Here is a 26,424-nt window from a genome sequence, read left to right on the forward strand (position 1 = left end):
CCAAGGTGATGATCGGCCAGCTGAGGTGAAGTGCAGTGGTTGTGGTGGTATTGGTGGTGGTTGTTGTTGTGGTGGTGGTGGTGGTTGTTGTTGTGGTGGTGGTGGTTGTTGTGGTGGTGGTGGTGGTGGCTGTTGTTGTTGTTGTGGTGGTGGTGGTTGTTGTTGTGGTGGTGGTGGCTGTTGTTGTTGTTGTGGTGGTGGTGGTGGTTGTTGTTGTGGTGGTGGTGGTGGCTGTTGTTGTTGTTGTGGTGGTGGTGGTGGTGGTTGTTGTTGTGGTGGTGGTGGTGGCTGTTGTTGTTGTTGTGGTGGTGGTGGTGGCTGTTGTTGTTGTGGTGGTGGTGGTGGTGGTTGTTGTGGTGGTGGTGGTGGCTGTTGTTGTGGTGGTGGTGGTTGTTGTTGTGGTGGTGGTGGTGGCTGTTGTTGTTGTTGTGGTGGTGGTGGTGGCTGTTGTTGTTGTGGTGGTGGTGGCTGTTGTTGTTGTGGTGGTGGCTGTTGTTGTTGTTGTGGTGGTGGTGGTGGTGGTTGTTGTTGTGGTGGTGGCTGTTGTTGTTGTTGTGGTGGTGGTGGTGGCTGTTGTTGTTGTTGTGGTGGTGGTGGTTGTTGTTGTGGTGGTGGTGGTGGCTGTTGTTGTTGTTGTGGTGGTGGTGGTGGCTGTTGTTGTTGTGGTGGTGGTGGCTGTTGTTGTTGTGGTGGTGGCTGTTGTTGTTGTTGTGGTGGTGGTGGTGGTGGTTGTTGTTGTGGTGGTGGCTGTTGTTGTTGTTGTGGTGGTGGTGGTGGTGGTTGTTGTTGTGGTGGTGGTGGCTGTTGTTGTTGTTGTGGTGGTGGTGGTGGTGGTTGTTGTTGTGGTGGTGGTGGTGGTGGCTGTTGTTGTTGTGGTGGTGGCTGTTGTTGTTGTTGTGGTGGTGGTGGTGGTGGTTGTTGTTGTGGTGGTGGTGGTGGCTGTTGTTGTTGTTGTGGTGGTGGTGGTGGTGGATGTTGTTGTGGTGGTGGTGGTGGCTGTTGTTGTTGTTGTGGTGGTGGTGGTGGCTGTTGTTGTTGTGGTGGTGGTGGTGGTGGTGGCTGTTGTTGTTGTGGTGGTGGCTGTTGTTGTTGTTGTGGTGGTGGTGGTGGTGGTTGTTGTTGTGGTGGTGGTGGTGGCTGTTGTTGTTGTTGTGGTGGTGGTGGTGGCTGTTGTTGTTGTGGTGGTGGTGGTGGTGGTGGCTGTTGTTGTTGTGGTGGTGGTGGTGGTTGTTGTTGTGGTGGTGGCTGTTGTTGTTGTTGTGGTGGTGGTGGTGGCTGTTGTTGTGGTGGTGGTGGTGGCTGTTGTTGTTGTTGTGGTGGTGGTGGTGGTTGTTGTTGTGGTGGTGGTGGTGGCTGTTGTTGTTGTTGTGGTAGTGGTGGTGGCTGTTGTTGTTGTGGTGGTGGTGGTGGTGGCTGTTGTTGTTGTTGTGGTGGTGGTGGTGGTTGTTGTTGTGGTGGTGGCTGTTGTTGTTGTTGTGGTGGTGGTGGTGGCTGTTGTTGTGGTGGTGGTGGTGGCTGTTGTTGTTGTTGTGGTGGTGGTGGCTGTTGTTGTGGTGGTGGTGGTGGCTGCTATTGTTGTTGTGGTGGTGGTAGTGGTTGTTGTTGTGGTGGTGGTGGTTGTTGTTGTGGTGGTGGTGGTTGTTGTTGTGGTGGTGGTGGTTGTTGTTGTGGTGGTGGCTGTTGTTGTTGTTGTGGTGGTGGTGGTGGTGGTCGTGGTGGCTGTTGTTGTGGTGGTGGTGGTGGCTGTTGTGGTTGTGGCTGTTGTGGTGGTGGTGATGGTGGTGGTAATGGTGGTGATGGTGGTGGTGGTGATGATGGTGGTGGTAGAGCAGGTGGAAACCCACCTCACCTAGGCGAGGTTGATGCAGGTCAGTATTACTGTACTTTAATGTTGAGTAATACGTCACTTTTTTCTTTTAACGGCCAGTAATATGCATTACAATTGAGACAGTGTTGTCGTGTAGTCGTGGAGATGAGACAGTGTTGTCGTGTAGTCGTGGGGATGAGACAGTGTTGTTGTGTAGTCGTGGAGATGAGACAGTGTTGTCGTGTAGTCGTGGAGATGAGACAGTGTTGTCGTGTAGTCGTGGGGATGAGACAGTGTTGTCGTGTAGTCGTGGGGATGAGACAGTGTTGTTGTGTAGTCGTGGAGATGAGACAGTGTTGTTGTGTAGTCGTGGGGATGAGACAGTGTTGTTGTGTAGTCGTGGGGATGAGACAGTGTTGTTGTGTAGTTGTGGAGATGAGACAGTGTTGTCGTGTAGTCGTGGGGATGAGACAGTGTTGTTGTGTAGTTGTGGAGATGAGACAGTGTTGTTGTGTAGTTGTGGGGATGAGACAGTGTTGTTGTGTAGTTGTGGAGATGAGACAGTGTTGTTGTGTAGTCGTGGGGATGAGACAGTGTTGTCGTGTTGTCGTGGGGATGAGACAGTGTTGTCGTGTAGTCGTGGAGATGAGACAGTGTTGTCGTGTTGTCTTGGAGATGAGACAGTGTTGTCGTGGGGATGAGACAGTGTTGTCGTGTAGTCGTGGAGTTACTGGGGCATACAGTGTTCCACGACACGACTCAGTGTTCTCGTGTAGTTGTAGAGATGAGACTGTATTGTTGTGTAGTAATGGAGATGAGACAGTGTTGTTGTCGTGGAGATGAGACAGTGTTGTTGTCGTGGAGTTGAGACAGTGTTGTTGTCGTGGAGTTGAGACAGTGTTGTTGTCGTGGAGATGAGACAGTGTTGTTGTCGTGGAGATGAGACAGTGTTGTTGTCGTGGAGTTGAGACAGTGTTGTTGTCGTGGAGTTGAGACAGTGTTGTTGTCGTGGAGATGAGACAGTGTTGTTATCGTGGAGATGAGACAGTGTTGTTGTCGTGGAGTTGAGACAGTGTTGTTGTCGTGGAGTTGAGACAGTGTTGTTGTCGTGGAGATGAGACAGTGTTGTTGTCGTGGAGATGAGACAGTGTTGTTGTCGTGGGGATGAGACAGTGTTGTTGTCGTGGAGATGAGACAGTGTTGTTGTCGTGGGGATGAGACAGTGTTGTTGTCGTGGAGATGAGACAGTGTTGTTGTCGTGGGGATGAGACAGTGTTGTTGTCGTGGAGACAGTGTTGTTGTCGTGGAGTTGAGACAGTGTTGTTGTCGTGGGGATGAGACAGTGTTGTTGTCGTGGGGATGAGACAGTGTTGTTGTCGTGGGGATGAGACAGTGTTGTTGTCGTGGGGATGAGACAGTGCTGTACTTGTGGAGAGGCTTGACGCTGCAGGCCAAGAATAAGGACAATATGTCTACTACACACATTGTCACTACCACCTAATATAACCACAGTGGTAGTCGTGGTACTGGAGATGGTTGTTGTGGTACTGGAGGTGATGGTGGTAATTGTTGGGACGATGGTGGTATGAGGGTAGTGTTGATAGGTGGATAGTGATGGTGGTGTGGCTGTGGGTAGTAGGTGTGGTAGTGATGGTGCTGTTAGTGGTAGGGATGGTTGTTGCTATGGTGGTGATTGTGACAGGGTGTTGGCTGGGAGGGGGGCAGGAATGGTGGTGCCATTAATGGTAATTAATGGCACCACCATTAATGGCACCACCACCAAGAATGGTAATAGTATTAGTGTTGCTAATAGTTTTGGCTGTGTTGGCGACGACAGGGATGGTGAAATTTTAGTGATGCTGGCAGGTGTAGTAATGACGGGAACTGGAGACGGTGTGAATATGGCTGGAAAACTTAGGAAAAGCCTAAGCAAAACAACAACACTACACACAAGGAAGAAGACGACCTTCTTAGCACCTCTCTATCCTTCGTTACGGTCACCTGGAGTCGTCTGGGAAAAGTCGTAACCCTTGAAACCTGTTTAGGTTCATTTAGGTTCAAACGGGTGTGGGCTTGGACAGATGTGTTTGATGGGTGTGGGTGGGACAGGTGTGTTTGACGGTTCTGGGTGAGACAGGTGAGTTTGACGGGTTTTGGGAGAGACAGGTGTGGATGACACTTGTCAGTTCGACAGGTGTAGGTTAAACACACATGCTCGACCATGCAGTGTTTGATGAGAGGATGGGAAAGATATACATTGGTATGTATAAACATTGGCTCATGTTCAACATCACATACTTTTAACAGTCTCGTTGATCTGATCTAACAGATCCAACAGTCTCGTTGATCATGATTACTTAATAGATATTAAAAGTTCCATATTGTAAACTTAATTGAGTCGTGACGAAAGATTCAGGAAACTACAGTGTTGGACTCGCGAGGCAACTGCTTGCAACATGGACACAATAGAGCTACTCGCGAGGCAACTGCTTGCAACATGGACACAATAGAGCTACTCAGGAGGCAACTGCTTGCAACATGGACACAATAGAGCTACTCAGGGGGCAACTGCTTGCAACTTGGACACAATAGAGCTACTCGGGAGGCAACTGCTTGCAACATGGACACAATAGAGCTACTCGGGAGGCAACTGCTTGCAACATGGACGCAATAGAGCTACTCAGGAGGCAACTGCTTGCACATGGACGCAATAGAGCTACTCAGGAGGCAACTGCTTGCAACATGGACACAATAGAGCTACTCGGGAGGCAACTGCTTGCAACATGGACGCAATAGAGCTACTCAGGAGGCAACTGCTTGCAACATGGACACAATAGAGCTACTCAGGAGGCAACTGCTTGCAACATGGACACAATAGAGCTACTCAGGAGGCCACTGCTTGCAACGTGGACACATCCATGGGGAGCCGGTCGGCCGAGCGGACAGCACGCTGGACTTGTGATCCTGTGGTCCTGGGTTCGACCCCAGGCGGCGGCGAGAAACAATGGGCAGAGTTTCTTTCACCCTATGCTCCTGTTACCTAGCAGTAAAATAGGTACCTGGGTGTTAGTCAGCTGTCACGGGCTGCTTCCTGGGGGTGGAGGCCTGGTCGAGGACCGGGCCGCGGGGACACTAAAAAAAAAGCCCCGAAATCATCTCAAGATAACCCTAATCGCCGACATATCAAATATTTCAACATAGTGAGGATTAGGCAAATAATATTAATACTAATAATAAGTCATTGTATCGGGGGACAGGAAGCCAGGTTATATACAATACCTGTTAGGCTTACATCCAACCCTTTCCCCCCAACCTCATCAATGTCGAATTACTGACCCGGCTCGGGATGCAACCCCACAACAAACTGACTATATCCTGGGAACCTATATATATATATATATATATATATATATATATATATATATATATATATATATATATATATATATATATATATATATATATATATATATATATATATATATATATATGCAACAATGATCACAAAAACACTGATCCAAGTATGCAGAATAACCACATATGAAAAATAGAAAATGCTTAACGCGTTTTCGGCTAATTCGCCTTCATCAGAGCAAAGTAGAATGAAGATAAGATTGCTGATCAGACCTTTATATCCGCCTGGGCAGATCACCTGACCACCAAAAATAAGTGGAGGAAAGGAATTATAAGAAAGAAGGTAACTGCAGAAGGCCTATTGGCCCATACAAGGCAGCTCCTATTAATATCTCCAAGTGCCATACGTGTTTAAATGATTGCTATATTGTTTTGACGTGCTATATTGAGGCTTAAATAGGGATGCAACTTGTACATACCGGGGCTCACATTAAGGCTGTTGTTACAATGTTTGATCAGAGCAGACTCGATCACGTTTCGTTCAACAAAATCCTTACTTTTAACAATACATTTTGCCCCTGTGAAGTCGATAGAATGATTACATAAACTGGAATGTAAATACAATGCACTGGATTGCTGGGCTGTACGAATAGCGTATGAATGCTGTTTTAAACGCAAGGAAAGAGATTTACCTGTCTGGCCGATGTAAACACATGCACACTCATTACAAGGGATGGAATACACACAACCTGCTACAGACGAGGGCGAGTTCTTAATTAACATGGACTTAACTGTATTATCATTTTTGAACACTAGATTAATATTAAGGTTCTTCAGGGCTGGGGCAAGATTTACTAGACCCTCAGAATATGGTAATACCAACGAATTTTTCAGTTCTGGTTTCGACTTAGTAGTCTGTTTGTAGAAAGTCCTTTTTGCTTGACCAAACGCAAGATCCAAGATCGATTTTGGGTATTTTAACTTCTTCCCAATTTCAAATATATCTTATCTTCATTCTACTTTGCTCTGATGAAGGCGAATTAGCCGAAAACGCGTTAAGCATTTTCTATTTTTCATATGTGGTTATTCTGCATATATATATATATATATATATATATATATATATATATATATATATATATATATATATATATATATATATATATATATATATATATATACCTACATACTGCTAGGTGAATAGAAACATGAGGTGAAATGAAAGAAATCACTTATGTGCCGCTTGCTATTCGAACCCGATATTCTGGATTGTGAGTGGAAAACAAGCCCGACTGCACTACCCGGATCCCCATGTGGCATATAATTGCTTTCATTTTGCAAAAAATAAACAAACTGTGTCTATTATGTCGATTAGGTCAGGCTTTCCCCGGTCACAATCTCACCTATTGAAATAAATCAATAAATTTATGTATAAAAATCCCTCTTGTGCATAGAATAACGAAGTCTTGTTAGAGTAATCAGCTTCTCTGAGTTCTGTTAGCGTCTTGTGCAAGACCAATCTAACCACATCGTCCAGATGATGTTGAGCGTCGTGAGGCAGCAGCCGGCCAGGACACAGCAGCCGGCTATAGGAAGCAGCAGCCGGCCGTGACGTAGCAACCGGCCGGGATGCAGCAGCAGCCGGCCAGGACGCAACAGCCGGCCAGGACGCAGAAGCCGGCCAGCAGGCTGCAGCCGGCCAGGAGGCTGCAGCCGGCTAGGAGGCTGCAGCCGGCCAGGACGCACTATGTAGACAACAGCCATTTTCAATATCAACTTATCGACACTTCCGCCTTTCCGACGACCGAGCATAACCAGAGAGAGTCAATTAAATTTTCCAATTTGCCCGGCCAATAATACCACGAGAATGAAAGCCGGAGAGAGCCGGATGTAGGTAGCGACGATAGCTTTGTGACCGACGCTATTATTTTGAGCTTTACTGCTTCTCTACGAGTCCGACATGTCGGTAGTGGTGATAGTAACGAGAAAAACACAGGTATTTTGAGCCTTACTGACCGTGGGGAGCCCGTTGCGGCCCATAGAGTCGATATCGCCTTGTCTGGTCCTACGAGCGTCATCCTTACTGCACAAGTGACACCATTCCGGACATGACAGATCTTCTCTAAATGGATTGAAAATGTTAACAATAATAATAATATTAATAATAAATCTACAAATAGTAAAGAAGTAAATTACACCTCGTCAGTATTTAGTAATTAATTGTATTTAATATTACACGTCTAAAAATTAATAATTCTAATGTAAAAATGTATATGTAACATGGAATCTCTGTTATATATATATATATATATATATATATATATATATATATATATATATATATATATATATATATATATATATATATATATATATATATATATATGACTGAAAACTCACACCCCAGAAGTGACTCGAACCCATACTGCCAGGAGCAACGCAATTGGTATCTACAGGACGCCTTAATCCGCTTGATCATCATGACCGGACATAAGGAAGTGATAACCGAAGCTATTTGAACCACTTCCCCGCCGACATTCGGATGGTAATCTTGGGCATAGCATTTTATCAAAACACCTCATTCTTTGGGGCACACGTGAGGAACACAAATGCAAACAAGCCTGAATGGTCCCCACGACTATATGTGACTGAGTTGCATATAGTCCTGGGGACTATATGTGACTCAGGCTTGTTCAGCCTGTCACATATAGGACAGGCTGAACAGGACAGGCTTGTTCATTCAGGCTTGTTCGCATTTGTGTTCCTTACGTGTGCCCCAGAGAGAGAGAGAGAGAGAAAGAGAGAGAGAGAGAGAGAGAGAGAGAGAGAGAGAGAGAGAGAGAGAGAGAGAGAGAGAGAGAGAGAGAGAGAGAGAGAGAGAGAGAGAGAGGGAGAGAGAGAGAGAGAGAGAGAGAGAGAGAGAGAGAGAGAGAGAGAGAGAGAGAGAGAGAGAGAGAGATTTCCCTATAACACAAACCCAGCTTTTTAACGCGTGTTTTATGCTTTTGTAAACTGATTTGTTGAATTTAACCAGCAGTGAGTTAACATCTGAATTAAGAGACAGTTTCTTTACTATTGTTTACCTCGATTAGAATGAGTGCTTAGCAAAAGTTAGGCCTATATTATTCTGTATCTTATGGGTCTTCATTATTGGCTAGCTGTGCCTATCTAACTACGGTGTCCCACCCCTATATATCTCCTAACCCAGCTTAAAGAGTCATATCTCCATAACCTGAGCGTTCTTTGATATCCGGGGAACATTTTAATATGTGTGAGAGTGTGGAGCGTTATCATGTTGGCTGTAAAATTGCCATTTAAGTGTGATTATGCAAGGGGCTTACGCCCTTTTGAGGCACAAGATGGCGCCAAGCCATTCTGCTTCCCTCCAAAACGTCGCGGCACCTTCCGGCACCTGATTGGCCAGCTCAGGTCACGTGACGGAAGTGACCAATGACGAGGGCCCTCGGGCAATGTGACGTCACGAGGCGGAAGACCCCAGGGACGGCTGGCACCTGGGCGGGAGAGTACGTCACGGACAGTCACAGAGTGAGGACGCGATCCTATGAGCTCCAGATCTAAAGGCCAGAGAGCCCCTACCAGTGGATTTAAGCATTGCTTTAATACTGCAGACATCCCGTGAAGTGCCAAGAAGCAAGGATTGGCCGGGCTAGAGAGTCAAGAGCTCTGTTATCAAGAGTCTGTAGCAAGCACGAACGTTGGGAAAGAGACGTCTGGGACGCCCAGCGGACCACGTTCTACATATCAAGCGAGTAGCGACGGCCGGGCAGAATCTACTGGAAGTGAGGCAAGGGGAAGTTGCACTGGACTGCAAATTGGATATACAGTGCCAGTGAGAAGAGGAGGAGGACGACGGCGCAGGTACCTGGCTCCAGTACCCCGAAGAAGAGGAGGAGGAGGAGGAAGACCGTACCTGCCGGGTGTTAGGACGGCGAGGACGCGCTACTACAAGGACGACTGAGGAACTTGTGTGTGTGGGAACTGATCAACGGAAGACCAGAAGCCAGGACCAGGAACCTCAACATATCACAGACCATATACACTGACGGATCACTCAATACAGCTACAGGGAGGACAGGAAGTGCTATTATTGCTCATCAGCCCGATTGCAGCACAATTCAAAGGAATATCCGAATTAGTAACTGGGCGTCCACAATGCAGGCCGAGTTGGTAGCAATACTGGTAGCACTCGAAATTATTGACAACACTGAAGTAGACAGCTTAATTATTTCCGACTCCCTTTCCTCACTACGAGCAATAAACAGTTTGCAATCAGGTAATAAGGTGCTTGTCTTGGAAGCTAGATGTAGATATATAAGAATACTTAGCAAGAGGGTAAATATAAAAAAGTTGTGGATTCCTTTTCACATTGGCCTGCAGGAACATGACAAAGTTGACGCCCTTGCTAAGTCTGCAGTAAATAAAGACAGTATTGAACGGAATCTTGAGATATCAAATAGGTCCCTTAAAAGTGTCATTAGACAAAAACTCCTGGATGGATATGAAGAAAGTAGAACTGTGCAAACTGGAACTAGCAGGTCCATTGGTCATCACAATGAAATGTGTGAAGTAAAACATGTGTATAGGGCAAGTAATAAAGTCAGTAGACTAACAGATGTTGTCACAGCTCGTATAAGACTTGGCTACAAGTATCTCTGGCAGTTCGGTTTGTATAGAGATCTAGATGAAGTAAAGTGTAAAATGTGTGGACAAAGACAGGGACACACTCGAACACTATATCTTGGATTGTAGTAAAATTGAGAAATTTGGAGATGGATCTGAGCTCACTCTGTATGATATGGCAACCTATCTTATTACTATGGATAAATTACCTGACATCTTTGCACTGTATCCATATTTCGCTTCCAGTAGATAAACGACATATGAGATGAAGAAACAAGTAGTGTGTTGTGAAGACTAATAATAAACCGAAGCTACCCTATGACTATCTCCATTGGTCAAACTATTATGTATAAGCGATAAGATCTATCAATAATGTATAATGACTTACTGTAAATGTAAAGCTCTTTAAATAGCACTTTCTCTGTAACTAGCTGACATTGTAACTATAAGGTGTGAAGGATAGATCAAATTGTTTATATAATAATCTAAGATGAGGTCTGATAAAGACCTTTTGTGCCCTCTGTAATGTTGTTTGCACTACCGCTCACAGGATGGGTATGGGGTGCACAATAAACTAGCCGCCTCCGGCGGCATCAATCAAATCAATCATCCCTCGCCAGAGGACGAGTCGGCTTTGTAATGGAATGAAGTAAGGTAGATAGTTATCCCTCCCTTTACCCCTTTGATCTAGGCGAGCTAGGATATTCTGTAAGTAGTGAGCATTTCTTGTTATCATTTATTGTCTATGTGATAGTGCTAGGCTAAGAGCCAAGATGCTCATGTAGGCATAAATTGGTGGTGGAACATAAATATGTAGATGCGGTGACGTTAGTGTATCTGGGAATAGTAGCTGGTTTTCAAGAAGCCAGAAACGAACTTTGAATCGTTCAGCTGACTGTGTTGTCAAAGGCGCGAGGTGTGTTCCCGTCGATCTGACAGTTGGACCCAGTCAGCTGATAGTGATGCCAGAGACGTGAGGTGTGTTCCCGCCGGTTTGACAGTTGGATCCAGCCAGCTGATCGTGTTGCCAGAGGCGCGAGGTGTGTGCCCGCCACCTGACAAGGGGACCCAGTCAGCTGATCGTGTTGCCAGAGACGCGACGAGAGGAGGTTGCCGCCATCGAAAATTTCCACCTGATTATATCCCTATGCAAGTGTATATATATTTTCTTCAGTAAAAATTTTAATCTTACAAGGTAGGAGGGGGGAGAACCTAGACAGTGGCGAGCTTGCCAGAATCATCGAACAACAGTGTGGCAAAGGTTTGCAAGTGCAGTGACGAGTGTACTAAGGTCGACATTGGCCTCGGTTTACACTGCTCGCTAGTGTAAACCCTTGCATACGGTTACTCAATTGCCTAGAGATGGAGTGATAGAGTGAAAAAGTTTATTGAGTCAAGGGACGAGCAGGTGCTGGAAGAGTGCACCAAGGCTCAGCTGCAGCTGTTGGTGGACCACTTTGGTTTGAGGTTGAGGTCCCCCAAGGTGACGGAGCGGCGGATTGAGATCATAGCTCAGCTCAAGGCCCGAGAGGAGGCCTCCAGGGAAGGACCATCCCAAGTACCTGCCAGTGTTGGTGGGAACCGGAGCGATGAAGGAAGCAGCAGGGGATCCAGCGGTAGCAGCAGGAGTATAAAGCTGTAGTTAATGAAGATGCAGCTTGAGGCCCAGCTGAAACGAGAGGAGCGCGAAGCTCAGCTGGAGCGAGAGGAGTGCGAAGTCCAGCTGAACTTAGAGGAGCGCGAAGCGAGTGGAGCATGAGCGTGAAGCCCAGCTGAAGCGAGAGGAGTGTGAAGCTCAGCGGAAGCGAGAGGAGCGTGAGTACGAAGCCCAGCTGAAGCCAGGGGAGCACGAAGCCCAACTGCAACGAAAGGAAGAAGAAAAAGAACTGCGACAGGAGGAAATAAAGGCGAAGGAGGAGGTTGGGTTGAGTGCGGGATGACCTCAAGGCCCGGGAGCGCGATCTACCCACCTTTGACCCTCTAGAGGCCGAGGCTTTCTTCGACCATTTTTCAGAGGATAGCGACGTTAAAGGAATGGCCGGAAGAGGACTGGGCTGCGTTAGTGCAGAGTAGATTGACTGGGGAGGCCAGAGAAGCTTATAACATGTTGGACATCGAGGAGTGCGCCATATACGACGTGATCAAGAAAGCGGTGCTCCACTCGTATAGACTAACCCCAGAGTACACTCACAGGAGACGATTCCGTGAGTGCACAAGAGCAGTCGGAAGGTCATATGCTGAGACTGCTTGAGGCATGGAATGCAGGTTCCTACGATGGCTGAGGGCTGAAGAGGTAGAGACAATGGAGGAGCTGAAACAGTTGATTGTGATTGATTCATGTCGATGCTCCATCCAAAACTCAAGGTCAGAATAAAGGAGGCAGGTATTAAGGAACTTAAGGCTGCTGCAGACAGAGCCGACATGTTGGAGGAGGCACTACATCTCAGAAAGGAGGGACCGCCCAGGCACTTGCCTTACCCAAGGTTTGGGGGGAACTTCAAGAGTTCAGGAGGAGCGAGGACGGGTGGGGACTCTCCCAAGAACAGTTTACCCAGTGAGGTAAACCGGTCCAAGAGTTCAGGGGAACTAGTGAGGAGACCCCAAGGAGGAAACGCCGGGACTGGGGCTGGAGTGAGGTACGCTGCCAGGGAGACGACAACCAGGGGTGCGAGGAAGGCCCAGGGGATCGCGGTTTCCGGGAGCGTTGCCCGAGTGACAGGTGGAGAGTCCCCCCTCCCAGGAGAGGCCGGTGTTTTAATTGTGGTGGGCGCGGACACTTCGTACGTGAGTGTGGTCGCCCCAGGCTACACAGAAATGTGGCAGTGGTCAGAATGGTCGACCGAGGTGCCAAGATTATTTTGAGCGTATCTCCACTAGAAAGGGAGAAAATGATTTATCCTTTTATTTGTGAAGGTACTGTGAAGGTAAAGGAGGCCGACCCCATTCCAGTAAAGATGTTAAGAGATACTGGGGCGGACTTTACCCTGGTGAGTGAGACCCTATTCCCCGAGGGTTATGAGAACACCAGTGTGTGGGTGACCATGGTGACCACTGTGGGTGGCCCAGTGAGAATGCCCCTTCACGAGGTGATTTTAGACTCTGACTATGGCTGCAAGACCCTAGTGGTGGAGGTCTGTGCCTCGATGCCTAAGATGGAGGCCCAGGTAATTCTGGGAAATGACTCCTGTGGGGAATGTGTACTCCCAAACCTCGTTAAGGGCGAGGAGTGTTTGGAACACTATAGAAAGGGAGGCAGTGCGTCGGACACATGGGGAAACGCGAGGGAGATCGCTGAGGGAGCGTTCCCTGTGTGTGTGGTATTCCCGAGACAGTGTCGAAGGTGAAACGAGTGGATCTGGTCAGGCTGGAGACGATGTGCCTGACGGCCTAGGAATCGACCGACTCTTTGAGGAACCCGGAAGACAGCTGGAGAGTGGTGGGAAATCCGATGATGGAGTACAGATAACTCTCACCAGTCCTCTCGAGTTGGATTGCGCACGACTGGGTGAGCGGCAGCAAGAGGAATTTCCCGAGTTGATACTAGAGGCCGAGGGAGGTAGCCCTGGAACCGAGACTGCTACACATTTCTACTTAGCAGAGAGGATGCTGATGAGGCAGTGAAGGCCAGTGAGGATAGAGGCCGATATGGAGGCACTAGAAGTGAAGCAGCAGGTAGTGTTACCGACTCGATGCAGAGGAGCAGTGCTAGATTTGGCGCACACATTGGACCCTGCAGGTCATCTAGGAGTAACCAAGACGCTGAGCCGGATCTGGGAACACTTCTATTGGCCGGGAATGGACGCCGACGTGAGTCGTCATTGCAAAACGTGTCTTCCTTGTCAGAGGACGGGAAAGAACGTGCCGGCAATACCAAAGGCCCCTTTGGTTCCTGTCCCTGCTTTCGGACAAGCATTTGAGTGTCTACTGATAGACGGTGTGGGACCCTTGCCCCGAACGAAGAGAGGGAACAACTACTTGCTTGCGATTATGTGCGCGTCAACAAGATTCCGGGAAGTTGTCCCAGTGCGGCAGTTAACATCGAAGAGTATTACGCACAGCTCCAGCGATTCTTCTCTTGGGCGGGGATACCCAAAGAGATTCAGACTGACTGTGGGAGCGTGTTCCAATCGAGATGGTTTAGACAAACTATCGCAAGCTGGGGGATAACCCAGATTCGGTCTTCGGCCTACAGGCCGCAGTCGCAAGGAGCGATTGAAAGGTTCCACTCGACCTTGAAGACCATGTTAAGAGTGTTCTGCGCCGAACAAGGAGAAGAATGGGATGAGGCCGTGTATCCGGCGTTATTTGCAATACGGGACGCAGTGGTAGAGTCTCTGGGCTTCTCACCGTTTCAACTCGTATATGGACACGAGGTGTGTAGTCCCCTATCAATGCTGAAGGAACAACTGACGTTGGGAGTGGCCATGAAGTCAGTCGACGAATACGTGTATAAATTCAGGGAACGACTTGGAAGTGCGAAGAAGTTGGCAGCCGAGCATCTGAGGAAGGCCCAGAGGAAGATGTCCGATTGGTATGATCGGAAGGCCGTCCCAAGGGAGTTCCAGGTTGGGACCCGGGTGATGGTGCTGCTACCTGGAAAGAGCAAGGTGACTGAACCGCGTTTTGAAGGACCATACAGAGTTGTGAAGCGTATAGGCCAGGTGAACTATGAAATCAGCAAGTCGGACCGACCCCGTAAGACGCAGGTGTGTCATATAGATCGTCTGAAGCCATATTTCCAGGAAGAAGGAAAGGCCACCGTTCGGAACGGGACGATGCGACTAGAAGGAGAGGGGAGAGCAGTCATGTGTATGAGACTGAACCAAGAATTACCATCATCTTTCTGTGACATCATCATCATCATCATCATCTCGGTGACTCATCTTTCCAACGCCGAGAGTCTAGGAAGCATCGGAGAGAAGTTACAACACCTGAAAGGGAAGAAGAGGGCCGAATTGATGACCATTTTGAGGGAGAATGAGACTCTTTTCATGGACGTGCCCCGACGTCACAGGAGTGTGATGCACGAAGTGGAAGTGAGAGGTGATAGGCCGGTTAAGCAAAGTGCTTATCGGGTCAGCCCGGAGAAGCGGGAGCTAATGAGGAAAGGAGTGGAATATCTCCTGGCGAACGACCTAGCGGAGCCCAGTAACAGTGAGTGGAGTTCACCTTGTTTGTTGGTAAGGAAGAGCGATGGGACGTACCGTTTTTGTACGGATTATCGGAAGGTAAACGCAATCACTGTGTCGGATTCCCATCCTATGCCCCGCGTAAATGATTGTATCGGCCATGTAGGCAACGCCAGTGTCGAAGGTCGATCTCCTGAAAGGATATTACCAGATATCATTGACCCCGGAAGCGAGGAAGATTTCTGCTTTCGGCACGCCGGACGGGCTACACCAGTACAAGGTTCTGCCGTTCGGATTGAAGAACAGCGGCAGTTGCTTCCAGAGTATGATGAACGAGGTGCTTTGGGGTGGCCGAATGATGCACGGTGTACATAGATAACATCGTGGTGTACGCCGACAGTTGGGAAACACACTTGGTCCGACTCAAGGAATTGTTCAGGAGGCTTGAGAAAGCGAACTTGACAGTGAATCTAGCGAAAAGCGAGTTTGGAAAGGTTTGTCTGGAGTACTTGGGGTTCATTATAAGACTAGGAGAAGTGACCCCGGTTGATCGGAAGGTGACAGTAATCAAGGAGTACCCCGTGCCCAGAACAAGAAAGGAATTACTTCGGTATCTGAGAATGATAGGCTACTACAGGGGGTTCTGTGAGAATTTCTCCACCATAGCCCACCCTCTGACGGAGTTGTTGTCCAAGAATAAGAGATGGAAGTGGAAGTGGGGGGGGGGCCTACCAGGAATCATTTGAAAAGACGAAGACCCTGTTGACAGGAGCCCCTGTTCTGATATCCCCAGACTTCTCGGCGAGATTCATACTATATGTCGACGCCAGTGACGTGGGAATAGGAGCCATGTTGGCCCAAGAAAGGAACGAGGTACATAGACCAGTGGCTTTCTACTCGAAGAAATTTATGAAGTACCAGCACGCCTACAGTACTGTCGAGAAAGAGGCCCTAGCTTTGGTCATGTCTCTAAAGCATTTTGATATATACGTGGGAGGAGGCGCGTGACCTGTGCTCGTATTCACTGACCATAACCCATTGACCTTTCTGTACAAGATGAAGAATTCAAACCAGAGGTTAACGAGAATGGCGTTACTTCTTCAAGAATATTGGTTAGAGATAAGGCACATTAAGGGAAAAGAGAATGTAGTGGCAGATGCCCTCTCTGTATGCACTGATCGGATATGACTCTTATTTTAAGGGGAGTGGTATGTGATGGTGTCCCACCCTATATTTCTCCTAACCAAGCTTAAAGAGTCATATCTCCATAACCTGAGCGTTCTTTGATATCCGGGAACATTTTCATATGTTTGAGAGTGTGGAGCGTTATCATGTTGGCTGTAAAATTGCCATTTAAGTGTGATTATGCAAAAGGCTTACGCCCTTTTGAGGCACAAGATGGGGCTGAGCCATTCTGTTTCCCTCCAAAACGTCACGGCACCTTCCGGCACCTGATTGGCCAGGTCAGGTCACATGACGGAAGTGACCGATGACGAGGGCCCTCACGCGGTGTGACGTCATGATGCGGAGGACCCCAGGGGCGGCTGGCGCCTGAGCAGGAGAATACGTCACCGACCGTCACAGAGTGAGGACGCGATCCAGTGAGCTCTAGATCTAGAAGCCAGAGAGCCCCTACCAGTGGATTTAAGCATCGCTTTAATACTGCAGACTTCCCGTGGAGTGCCAAGAAGCAAGGATTGGCCGGGTTAGGGAGTCAAGAGCTCTATTATCAAGAGTCTGTTGCAGGAACGAACGTTGGGCTGGAGACGTCTGGGACGCCCAGTGGATCACGTTCTACATATCAAGCGAGTAGCGACGGCCGGGCAGAATCTACTGGAAGTGAGGCAAGGGGAAGCTGTACTGGACTGCAAATTGGATATACAGTACCAGTGAGAAGAGGAGGAGGACGACGGCGCAGGTACCTGGCTCCAGTACCCCGAAGAAGAGGAGGAGGAGGAGGAAGACCGTACCTGCCGGGTGTTAGGACGGCGAGGACGCGCTACTACAAGGACGACTGAGGAACTTGTGTGGGAACTGATCAACGAAAGACCAGAAGCCAGGACCAGGAACCTCATCATCCCTCGCCAGAGGACGAGTCGGCTTCGTAATGGAATGAAGTAAGGTAGATAGTTATCCCTCCCTTTACCCCTTTGATCTAGGCGAGCTAGGATATTCTGTAAGTAGTGAGCATTTCTTGTTATCATTTATTGTCTATGTGATAGCACTAGGCTAGGAGCCAAGGCGCTCATGTAGGTATGAGTTGGTGGTGGAACATAAATATGTAGATGCGGTGACGTTAGTGTATCTGGGAATAGTAGCTGGTTTTCAAGAAACCAGAAATGAACTTTGAATCGTCCAGCTGACCGTCTTGCCAGAGGCATGAGGTGTGTTCCCGCCGATCTGACAGTTGGATCCAGCCAGCTGATTGTGTTGCCAGAGGCGCGAGGTGTTTGTCCGCCGCCTGACAAGGGGACCCAGTCAGCTGATCGTGTTGCCAGAGATGCGACGAGAGGAGGTTGCCGCCATCAGAAATTTCCACCTGATTATTTCCTTATGCAAGTGTATATATATTTTCTTCAGTAAACTTTTAAATCTTACCAATGTGTTTGAGTGAGCCTCCATTCTCTAGGGCTATTTTGAGCGAGACCATTTATGTCACCTTGCACTGCACATGTGATTGCATCCTTTGATTTAAGATAACTATGAGACTACTGATGTGTTGCTGGGACACGAGTATGAACACCCAGCTGGCGACCTTTGAACAGACTAGATAGAATCTCCCAGTGTCAAGACCGGCAGGTTCAGGTGTGTCACAGGTAGACTTGAACCTGTCCACTCGCAAGGAGAATATATAAGGCCAGCCCTTATTAGACTGGGGGAGCCCCGGGGCGGGCAGTGGAGCCAGGTACGGGGGGGATGGGGGCGAAGACCCGGGGGAGCGACTCCCAACCATACAAGGTAGAAGGGGGGAGAACCTTGACACTACCCACTTAGTTACCTACGTAACTACTTATAGGCCTACCGTCCTACTTCAGTGCCTGAGCCTTCCTCCTTATATGCTTACCTACCTACTTGTATGCCTGCATACCTACTTACTTATCTCCCTTATTATTTACTTGTCTGCCTACCTACTTACTTATGTAACTACTTGTCTATCGTATTGATTACTTAAAGATTACCCACCAGCTTACATACCCACCAGCTTACATACCCACCAGCTTACATACCCACCAGCTTGCATACCCACCAGCTTACATACCCACCAGCTTACATACCCACCAGCTTACATACCCACCAGCTTACATACTCACCAGCTTACATACCCACCAGCTTACATACCCACCAGCTTACATACCCACCAGCTTACATACTCACCAGCTTACATACCCACCAGTTTACATTCCCACCTTTTAGGCTACCTATCGACACACCCATCCAGTTGTCTACCTACCAGCATACCTACCAACCTACCTACTTACCAGTCAAGGCAACCGCGTACTTACTTACCAATCAGACTATCTATCTATTTTTTAAACTATTTTTTCTACCTACCTATAAGGCAAAGAACCAATTAATCACCCCACCTCTCTAGCAGCATACCTACCAATCAACGTACTTGTCAATACAGCCTACCTTGTATGTCTACCTACCACCCTAACCATCTCCCTACCTCCCAGCCTATTCATCTACTAAAGAAACAACCTACATACCAGCCAAGCTGCTGCTGAATGGAGACTCGCTGCCTGACACAACCCTGTGACTGACAGGTGAAGGGAAGGGGGAAAGCGCCGAGCCATTACGACTATAAAGCATTGGGAAGGGGTCAGGATAAAGATTAGGGCTGGGACGGGTGGGTGGAGGAATGGTGCCCAACCACTTAATAGACATTCGGGGAATTGAACGCTGACCTGCATGAAGCGAGACCGTCGCTCAACCGTCCAGGCCAAGGAGCTGAGAGGTTATGACTCTTCAGCATGGAAGGACTCTTAGTCTTACTGCATTTGTCGATTATTATTACTGTTTGTCGATTATTATCACTATTTGTCGATTATTATTATTACCTGTCAATTATTATTATTATTATTTGTCGATTATCACTGTATTTGTCGATTATTATTAATACTATATTTGTCGATTATTTTGGTATAATGGACAAATGGACAATGGATAATGGACATTTGGTGTAATGGACAAAATAATGTACAAATACAGCGAGAGGAGAAGACTGGCCACAGGCGAGGCTGACACACCACAGTACACGCTGCCACCGTCGAGGCTGACACACCACAGTACACGCTGCCACCGTCGAGGCTGACACACCACAGTACACGCTGCCACCGTCGAGGCTGACACACCACAGTACACGCTGCCACCGTCGAGGCTGACACACCACAGTACACGCTGCCACCGTCGAGGCTGACACACCACAGTACACGCTGCCTCCGTCGAGGCTGACACACCACAGTACACGCTGCCACCGTCGAGGCTGACACACCACAGTACACGCTGCCACCGTCGAGGCTGACACACCACAGTTCACGCTGCCACCGTCGAGGCTGACACACCACAGTACACGCTGCCACCGTCGAGGCTGACACACCACAGTACACGCTGCCACCGTCGAGGCTGACACACCACAGTGCACGCTGCCTCCGTCGAGGCTGACACACCACAGTACACGCTGCCACCGTCGAGGCTGACACACCACAGTACACGCTGCCACCGTCGAGGCTGACACACCACAGTACACGCTGCCACCGTCGAGGCTGACACACCACAGTACACGCTGCCACCGTCGAGGCTGACACACCACAGTACACGCTGCCACCGTCGAGGCTGACACACCACAGTACACGCTGCCACCGTCGAGGCTGACACACCACAGTGCACGCTGCCACCGTCGAGGCTGACACACCACAGTACACGCTGCCTCCGTCGACAGCTCCACCACACACACAATATTCTGCCCCGGCCACACCATGGAGGCCTAAGAGACTGGCAAGTTCCAATAGGCCTATGGGCCCATAACATACTGATGGTCTAGACGGAGTTTGATGTGGAGAAGGGGAGATGATGCGTGCTTTAGTCTGCCAGTTCTTATGTTTGACAGTTCTCTAGCCCTGTCCATGGAGGAGAGAAGATAATGTATATATGATGGTTAGCATTGTAAATGTCTGGCCTCATTTGTGGTCGAAAAAAAAAAGTTCTTCCGAGTCGTGTACTAGTTGTCAGCGCTACCACCCCACAATCTCAACATAGATATTTCGCAGCTCATCCGCCTGTTGTGCTAGTTCTTATAGGAAGGAGGAGTACCATAGTACATATACCGACGTACAACGCAGTTAGAAAAGCAAAAATTAATACTACTGATTTTGGAGAAACCGGAAAACGTTTTTCTACTTGTGTTGCAAAGACAAGCTACACTAACGCAACCTTCCTAGGCCTAATACACGCTATCTGAGGCCTAATGGAGTACATAAGTGTGCTATACTAGACCTAGGAATATTTAAGTTAGTTTTTTAGCTTCATTTTTCTCGAACTCAATAAAGTGAATAGTTCTAATATCTAACTGCTTAGTTCGTCAATGCCTGTACTATGGTGCACCTAGTTACAAGACGTACTATCTAAGCAGGAGGATGGGTTGATATTTCGTGTCTCCTCCTTGCTGACCAAGTGAAAAGTTAACTATTTTAAGATCCACACAGACGGTCCAGTTGTGGTCACCATATCCGAGTGCCTCGGGAACCTCCTTAATGTGTCCATGTTCTTCTTTGGGGTGTACAGAATGACCAACAGGAAACTGCTCCATATGAATCTCCATTATGGAAAGAGACACTGGATTCCTCTTAGGGCTCTCTAAAGACCATCCCCACTCGTTTAGGTCCAATAGTGCAACGAGGTGTACTGGGTGTACGAGGTGTACTGGGTGTACGAGGTGTACTGGGTGTACGAGGTGTACTGGGTGTACGAGGTGTACTGGGTGTACGAGGTGTACTGGGTGTACGAGGTGTACTGGGTGTACGAGGTGTACTGGGTGTACGAGGTGTACTGGGTGTACGAGGTGTACGAGGTGTACTGGGTGTACGAGGTGTACTGGGTGTACGAGGTGTACTGGGTGTACGAGGTGTACTGGGTGTACGAGGTGTACTGGGTGTACGAGGTGTACTGGGTGTACGAGGTGTACTGGGTGTACGAGGTGTACTGGGTGTACGAGGTGTACTGGGTGTACGAGGTGTACTGGGTGTACGAGGTGTACTGGGTGTACGAGGTGTACTGGGTGTACGAGGTGTACTGGGTGTACGAGGTGTACTGGGTGTACGAGGTGTACTGGGTGTACGAGGTGTAGGATACGGCATCACAATACTGATGAATGTTGTGTGTTGTTCAGTGGGTGTTGGTTGGTGCATGTTGTGTGTTGTTCAGTGGGTGTTGGTTGGTGCATGTTGTGTGTTGTTCAGTGTGTGTTGGTTGGTGCATGTTGTGTGTTGTTCAGTGGGTGTTGGTTGGTGCATGTTGTGTGTTGTTCAGTGGGTGTTGGTTGGTGAATGTTGTGTGTTGTTCAGTGGGTGTTGGTTGGTGCATGTTGTGTGTTGTTCAGTGGGTGTTGGTTGGTGCATGTTGTGTGTTGTTCAGTGGGTGTTGGTTGGTGCATGTTGTGTGTTGTTCAGTGGGTGTTGGTTGGTGCATGTTGTGTGTTGTTCAGTGGGTGTTGGTTGGTGCATGTTGTGTGTTGTTCAGTGGGTGCATAACAATAAACTAAATCACTATCAGTGTTAAAGTATGATAAAATGTATTTTTCCTTGCTACGATAAAATGTTGCTTTTGTATCATGCTGGAGTAGATTCCTTTCACTCAGTCTTGAAGCGAGTTCTGTTGCCTCTTTTGAAATACTTAAATCCCTTACTAACTCATTCAGATTTGCCAGGTTCAAAGCCCTGAATTCCGGTGTTGAATCACGTTCTTGGAACTCCTCATCAGAATCATGTTCGACTCATCCTCACCTGCCATGTCCTCCTCGTCCTCAAGTTAAGGAAGCTCTTTATAAACTGACACAAGTATTACCTCAGAATTGGCCACTAAGCTAACTGCTGAGTCCAGGACATGGGTGAGTACTGGCATATTTTTCCTATTGTATCCAGATGTCTTGACCAGGCAAAAATAGTAAGAATTTACGTGTTATTTTTCGGCTCACACCACGCCACTGGAAGGCCAATTGTCAGAATTTCTCGCTGTCACTTGACCCACTGTCGTAAATTGTCAACACAGAGCTTGCACACTTGACGGCAGCCTAAGACGTGTTTTGGTGTTGAAGTTTAATTTGACAGTAAGCCAAGCTAGCTAGTACACTATCTTCATAAAATAACAAATATTCGTCCTTTGACTGTGTGGTTATCTTGAGGTCATCTTGAGATGATTTCGGGGCTAACCGTCCCCGCGGCCCGGTCCTCGACCAGGCCTTCTCTTTGTTACATAGTCCCAATAAGTAGCCCGTAGCAGCTGTCTAACTCCCAGATACCTATTTACTGCTAGGTGAACAAGGGCATCAGAATGCAAGAAACTCTGTCCACCTGTTTCCGCCTCCGCCGAGGATCGAACCCGGAACCTTAGAACTACGAATACCGAGCGCTGTCCACTCAGCCGTCAGGCCCCAGTGAAGCTGCCACACATATGTCTCTGGGACTTTTCAAGCGCTTTAGTAGCAGCCAATATCTAAAACAGGAAAATAAGATAGGTTATAATTATGATAGTCAGCACATCTTGTTATCCGAAATTATTTACTTAGACCACCTTTGTGAAGTGTGGTGCAGCGACCGGAGGATTGGTCATCAACAAGAGGTAAAATGCACAGAGCAACAGTGCAGGATTCAAACAGAATCCCGGCAGGTACAGGTCTGACTCAACTTGTTGAAACAAGAAATCAGAAATCACTGTTCATCCCATTAGTGTGAAAATGTAGGTGCTTGTATATTATGTGTCCCGTTTATGGGGACCACAGATATATTTATGAGGGAGAAAGGCCACAGATCTACTCCATGTCTAACTTAACACTAGTTTATTCACTAGATTAAAACACACAGAAATATTGACACATGGATTGTGAATAATTGTCTTTGATGGAACGTCGTGTTAACAACTCTGTGCTTAGCATCCGCCACACTCAAGTGCTCAAGGCACAAGACCCAACCTTAACACACCAAGCAACGCTCCACAATAACATCTGTCTAACACCACTGCCATATTCAGAGGATTATTTGGAGCTCAAAATAATTTTCAGGAATATATATTATACGCACATAAAACTGACCTGTTGTGAGCATTGATCACAGACGCGCGCCTGGCCCGTGCTTCACTAGTCCGGCTATCAATGGCCGCCCTAAGCTCTGTGGAGACACCCCCACCAGGCTCACCGCCTTGCACCTCGCAACACAAAATGTGAGTGAAATGCGAACGCAATTAAACCCTTGACTTACTCGACATATGAGTCCATTTACACGTGTACTTCCGTCCGCCATCTTGATGAATGAGGCCCCTTCTTCCAGATGAATAGTCTCTACCGCTCCGGGAGTCGTTTAAAGGTGATGAAGTTTTTGGAGTTGACAAATGTACTAGTTGTGCTGCAGGGGGTTGAGCTCTGGCTCTTTCGGCTCGCCTCAAATGTGGGTGTTAGGAGAAGGTGGCGCTCTGGAGCTGAGAGCACACGGCTCCTTAGTATCCAGCTTTCCTCGACAATGTCCCGGCGGGGTTTAGGGCGAGACAGCGAGACTCACGCCTCGTGTCTCGTAATGAAGAGACCTCCACACGGAACACCAATCAGATTGCCGTTCAAAAAAACTCGACATGTGATTGGGTGAACTATGGATCCCTATGGAAAATATATTCCTAAGGGTCAGCTTAGCCATTGAGAAGGTCAGATCCAGACTTTGACCTTATCGTTACCTCTCATACTCTGAACCACACACATGGCGGCGATGCTTCCATGGCCACACACACAAGATGTATAACACTGCCATCTTCTGGCATAACCAGCAGGTGTACGCCCTCACACGTACTCCAAGCTCGTATAATACGCAGGTGTACGCCCTCACACGTACTCCAGGCTCGTATAACACGCAGGTGTACGCCCTCACACGTACTCCAAGCTCGCATAACACACAGATGTACGCCCTCACACGTACTCCAGGCTCGTATAACACGCAGGTGTACGCCCTCACACGTACTCCAGGCTCGCATAACCAGCAGGTGTACGCCCTCACACGTACTCCAGGCTCGTATAACACGCAGGTGTACGCCCTCACACGTACTCCAGGCTCGCATAACCAGCAGGTGTACGCCCTCACACGTACTCCAAGCTCGCATAACACGCAGGTGTACGCCCTCACACGTACTCCAGGCTCGCATAACACGCAGGTGTACGCCCTCACACGTACTCCAGGCTCGCATAACCAGCAGGTGTACGCCCTCACACGTACTCCAAGCTCGCATAACCAGCAGGCGTACGCCCTCACACGTACTCCAGGCTCGCATAACACACAGATGTACGCCCTCACACGTACTCCAGGCTCGCATAACACGCAGGTGTACGCCCTCACACGTACTCCAGGCTCGTATAAACAGCAGGCGTACGCCCCTCACACGTACTCCGGGCTTGCATAACACACAGGCGTACGCCCTCACACGTACTCCAAGCTCGCATAACACACAGATGTACGCTCTCACACGTACTCCAGGCTCGCATAACACGCAGGTGTACGCCCTCACACGTACTCAAGGCTCGTATAACACGCAGGTGTACGCCCTCACACGTACTCCAGGCTCGCATAACCAGCAGGTGTACGCCCTCACACGTACTCCAAGCTCGCATAACACACAGATGTACGCCCTCACACGTACTCCAGGCTCGTATAACACGCAGGTGTACGCCCTCACACGTACTCCAGGCTCGCATAACCAGCAGGTGTACGCCCTCACACGTACTCCAAGCTCGCATAACACGCAGGTGTACGGCCTCACACGTACTCCAGGCTCGCATAACACGCAGGTGTACGCCCTCACACGTACTCCAGGCTCGCATAACCAGCAGGTGTACGCCCTCACACGTACTCCAAGCTCGCATAACCAGCAGGCGTACGCCCTCACACGTACTCCAGGCTCGCATAACACACAGATGTACGCCCTCACACGTACTCCAGGCTCGCATAACACGCTGGTGTACGCCCTCACACGTACTCCAGGCTCGTATAAACAGCAGGCGTACGCCCCTCACACGTACTCCGGGCTTGCATAACACACAGGCGTACGCCCTCACACGTACTCCAAGCTCGCATAACACACAGATGTACGCTCTCACACGTACTCCAGGCTCGCATAACACGCAGGTGTACGCCCTCACACGTACTCAAGGCTCGCATAACACGCAGGTGTACGCCCTCACACGTACTCCAGGCTCGCATAACCAGCATGTGTACGCCCTCACACGTACTCCAGGCTCGCATAACACGCAGGTGTACGCCCTCACACGTACTCCAGGCTCGCATAACCAGCATGTGTACGCCCTCACACGTACTCCAAGCTCGCATAACACGCAGATGTACACCCTCACACGTACTCCAAGCTCGCATAACCAGCAGGCGTACGCCCTCACACGTACTCCAGGCTCGCATAACCAGCAGGTGTACGCCCTCACACGTACTCAAAGCGAACAGTAAATGGCATTACCGACCCGAGGGTATCCAGCACGAGGATACTGCCACCTGGGATAAGTGCAATAGCAACTGCATAATGCACAACACTGCTCAGCACTGCTTAGCACTGCTCAGCACTGCTCAGCACTGCTCAGCACTGCTCAGCACTGCTCAGCACTGCTCAGCATTGCAACCAGCAAGTCTACCGGTGAGACCACCATTCTCTCTCACTTGCCAACATATAAATTGCACAAAATAAGCTTCCTGAGCTCATTAGCTTCACTACATAAGCTTCACTACATAACATGTACACGCCAAGAACACTTACAAATCGCCTTGGAATAAAACTTGGGGTAAAACAAAACTCAAAATACCGTAAAGCCAAAACTGTGACTCGCTGGGGAAAGCTAATTTAATTTTTAAAATCAGCGCCCTAAAAAAAAAAGTTATTTCTTAGCAGGAAAAAGTGGGAAAATGTTGACCAGTGTAATCAATTAAGTCAAAACCAATCATGAACATAAGAAATAATGCAACATAATATAAATGTTATTAATACACTCAAATCTGACAATTGTCTGCAGTGTAGTGAGTAATATTGATCGAGATTGACCTCTACAGTAATAATGAGAATAACCAATCTCACCTTTACTCACTGGATCTATTATTCATTGATTCATACAAGATCTGAATGCAATCATAAATAATTCAAGAAATATAATCACCAAGAAATTATTAATTCTGTTGATCAAAACAGATTGATATTGAAATGAACTCACGATACTAGCATACGGTATCTCATTGTACTTCTCTG

General features: G+C 48.3%; 2 protein-coding genes across 2 annotated transcripts; both read left to right on the forward strand.

The window, feature by feature from the left end:
- The first annotated feature begins 23,925 nt into the window (after nt 1-23,925).
- LOC138353930 (uncharacterized) lies at nt 23,926-24,585 on the forward strand. Its single transcript, XM_069307361.1, has one exon. It carries the CDS (start codon nt 23,926-23,928, stop codon nt 24,583-24,585), a length of 660 nt encoding a protein of 219 aa, XP_069163462.1.
- A 49-nt stretch (nt 24,586-24,634) lies between these two features.
- Nucleotides 24,635-25,216, forward strand: LOC138353931 (uncharacterized). The gene has a single exon (XM_069307362.1). The coding sequence runs from the start codon at nt 24,635-24,637 to the stop codon at nt 25,214-25,216; it is 582 nt and encodes a 193-aa protein (XP_069163463.1).
- The last annotated feature ends 1,208 nt before the right edge of the window (nt 25,217-26,424 follow it).

The sequence above is a fragment of the Procambarus clarkii genome, chromosome 60, assembly GCF_040958095.1.
Source record: "Procambarus clarkii isolate CNS0578487 chromosome 60, FALCON_Pclarkii_2.0, whole genome shotgun sequence".
Taxonomy (NCBI): Eukaryota; Metazoa; Arthropoda; class Malacostraca; order Decapoda; family Cambaridae; genus Procambarus; species Procambarus clarkii.

Excerpts from the sequence above, each read along its gene's own strand:
- LOC138353931 (XM_069307362.1), top strand. The coding sequence starts at position 24,635 with ATGTACGCTCTCACACGTACTCCAGGCTCGCATAACACGCAGGTGTAC.
- LOC138353930 (XM_069307361.1), top strand. The coding sequence starts at position 23,926 with ATGTATAACACTGCCATCTTCTGGCATAACCAGCAGGTGTACGCCCTC.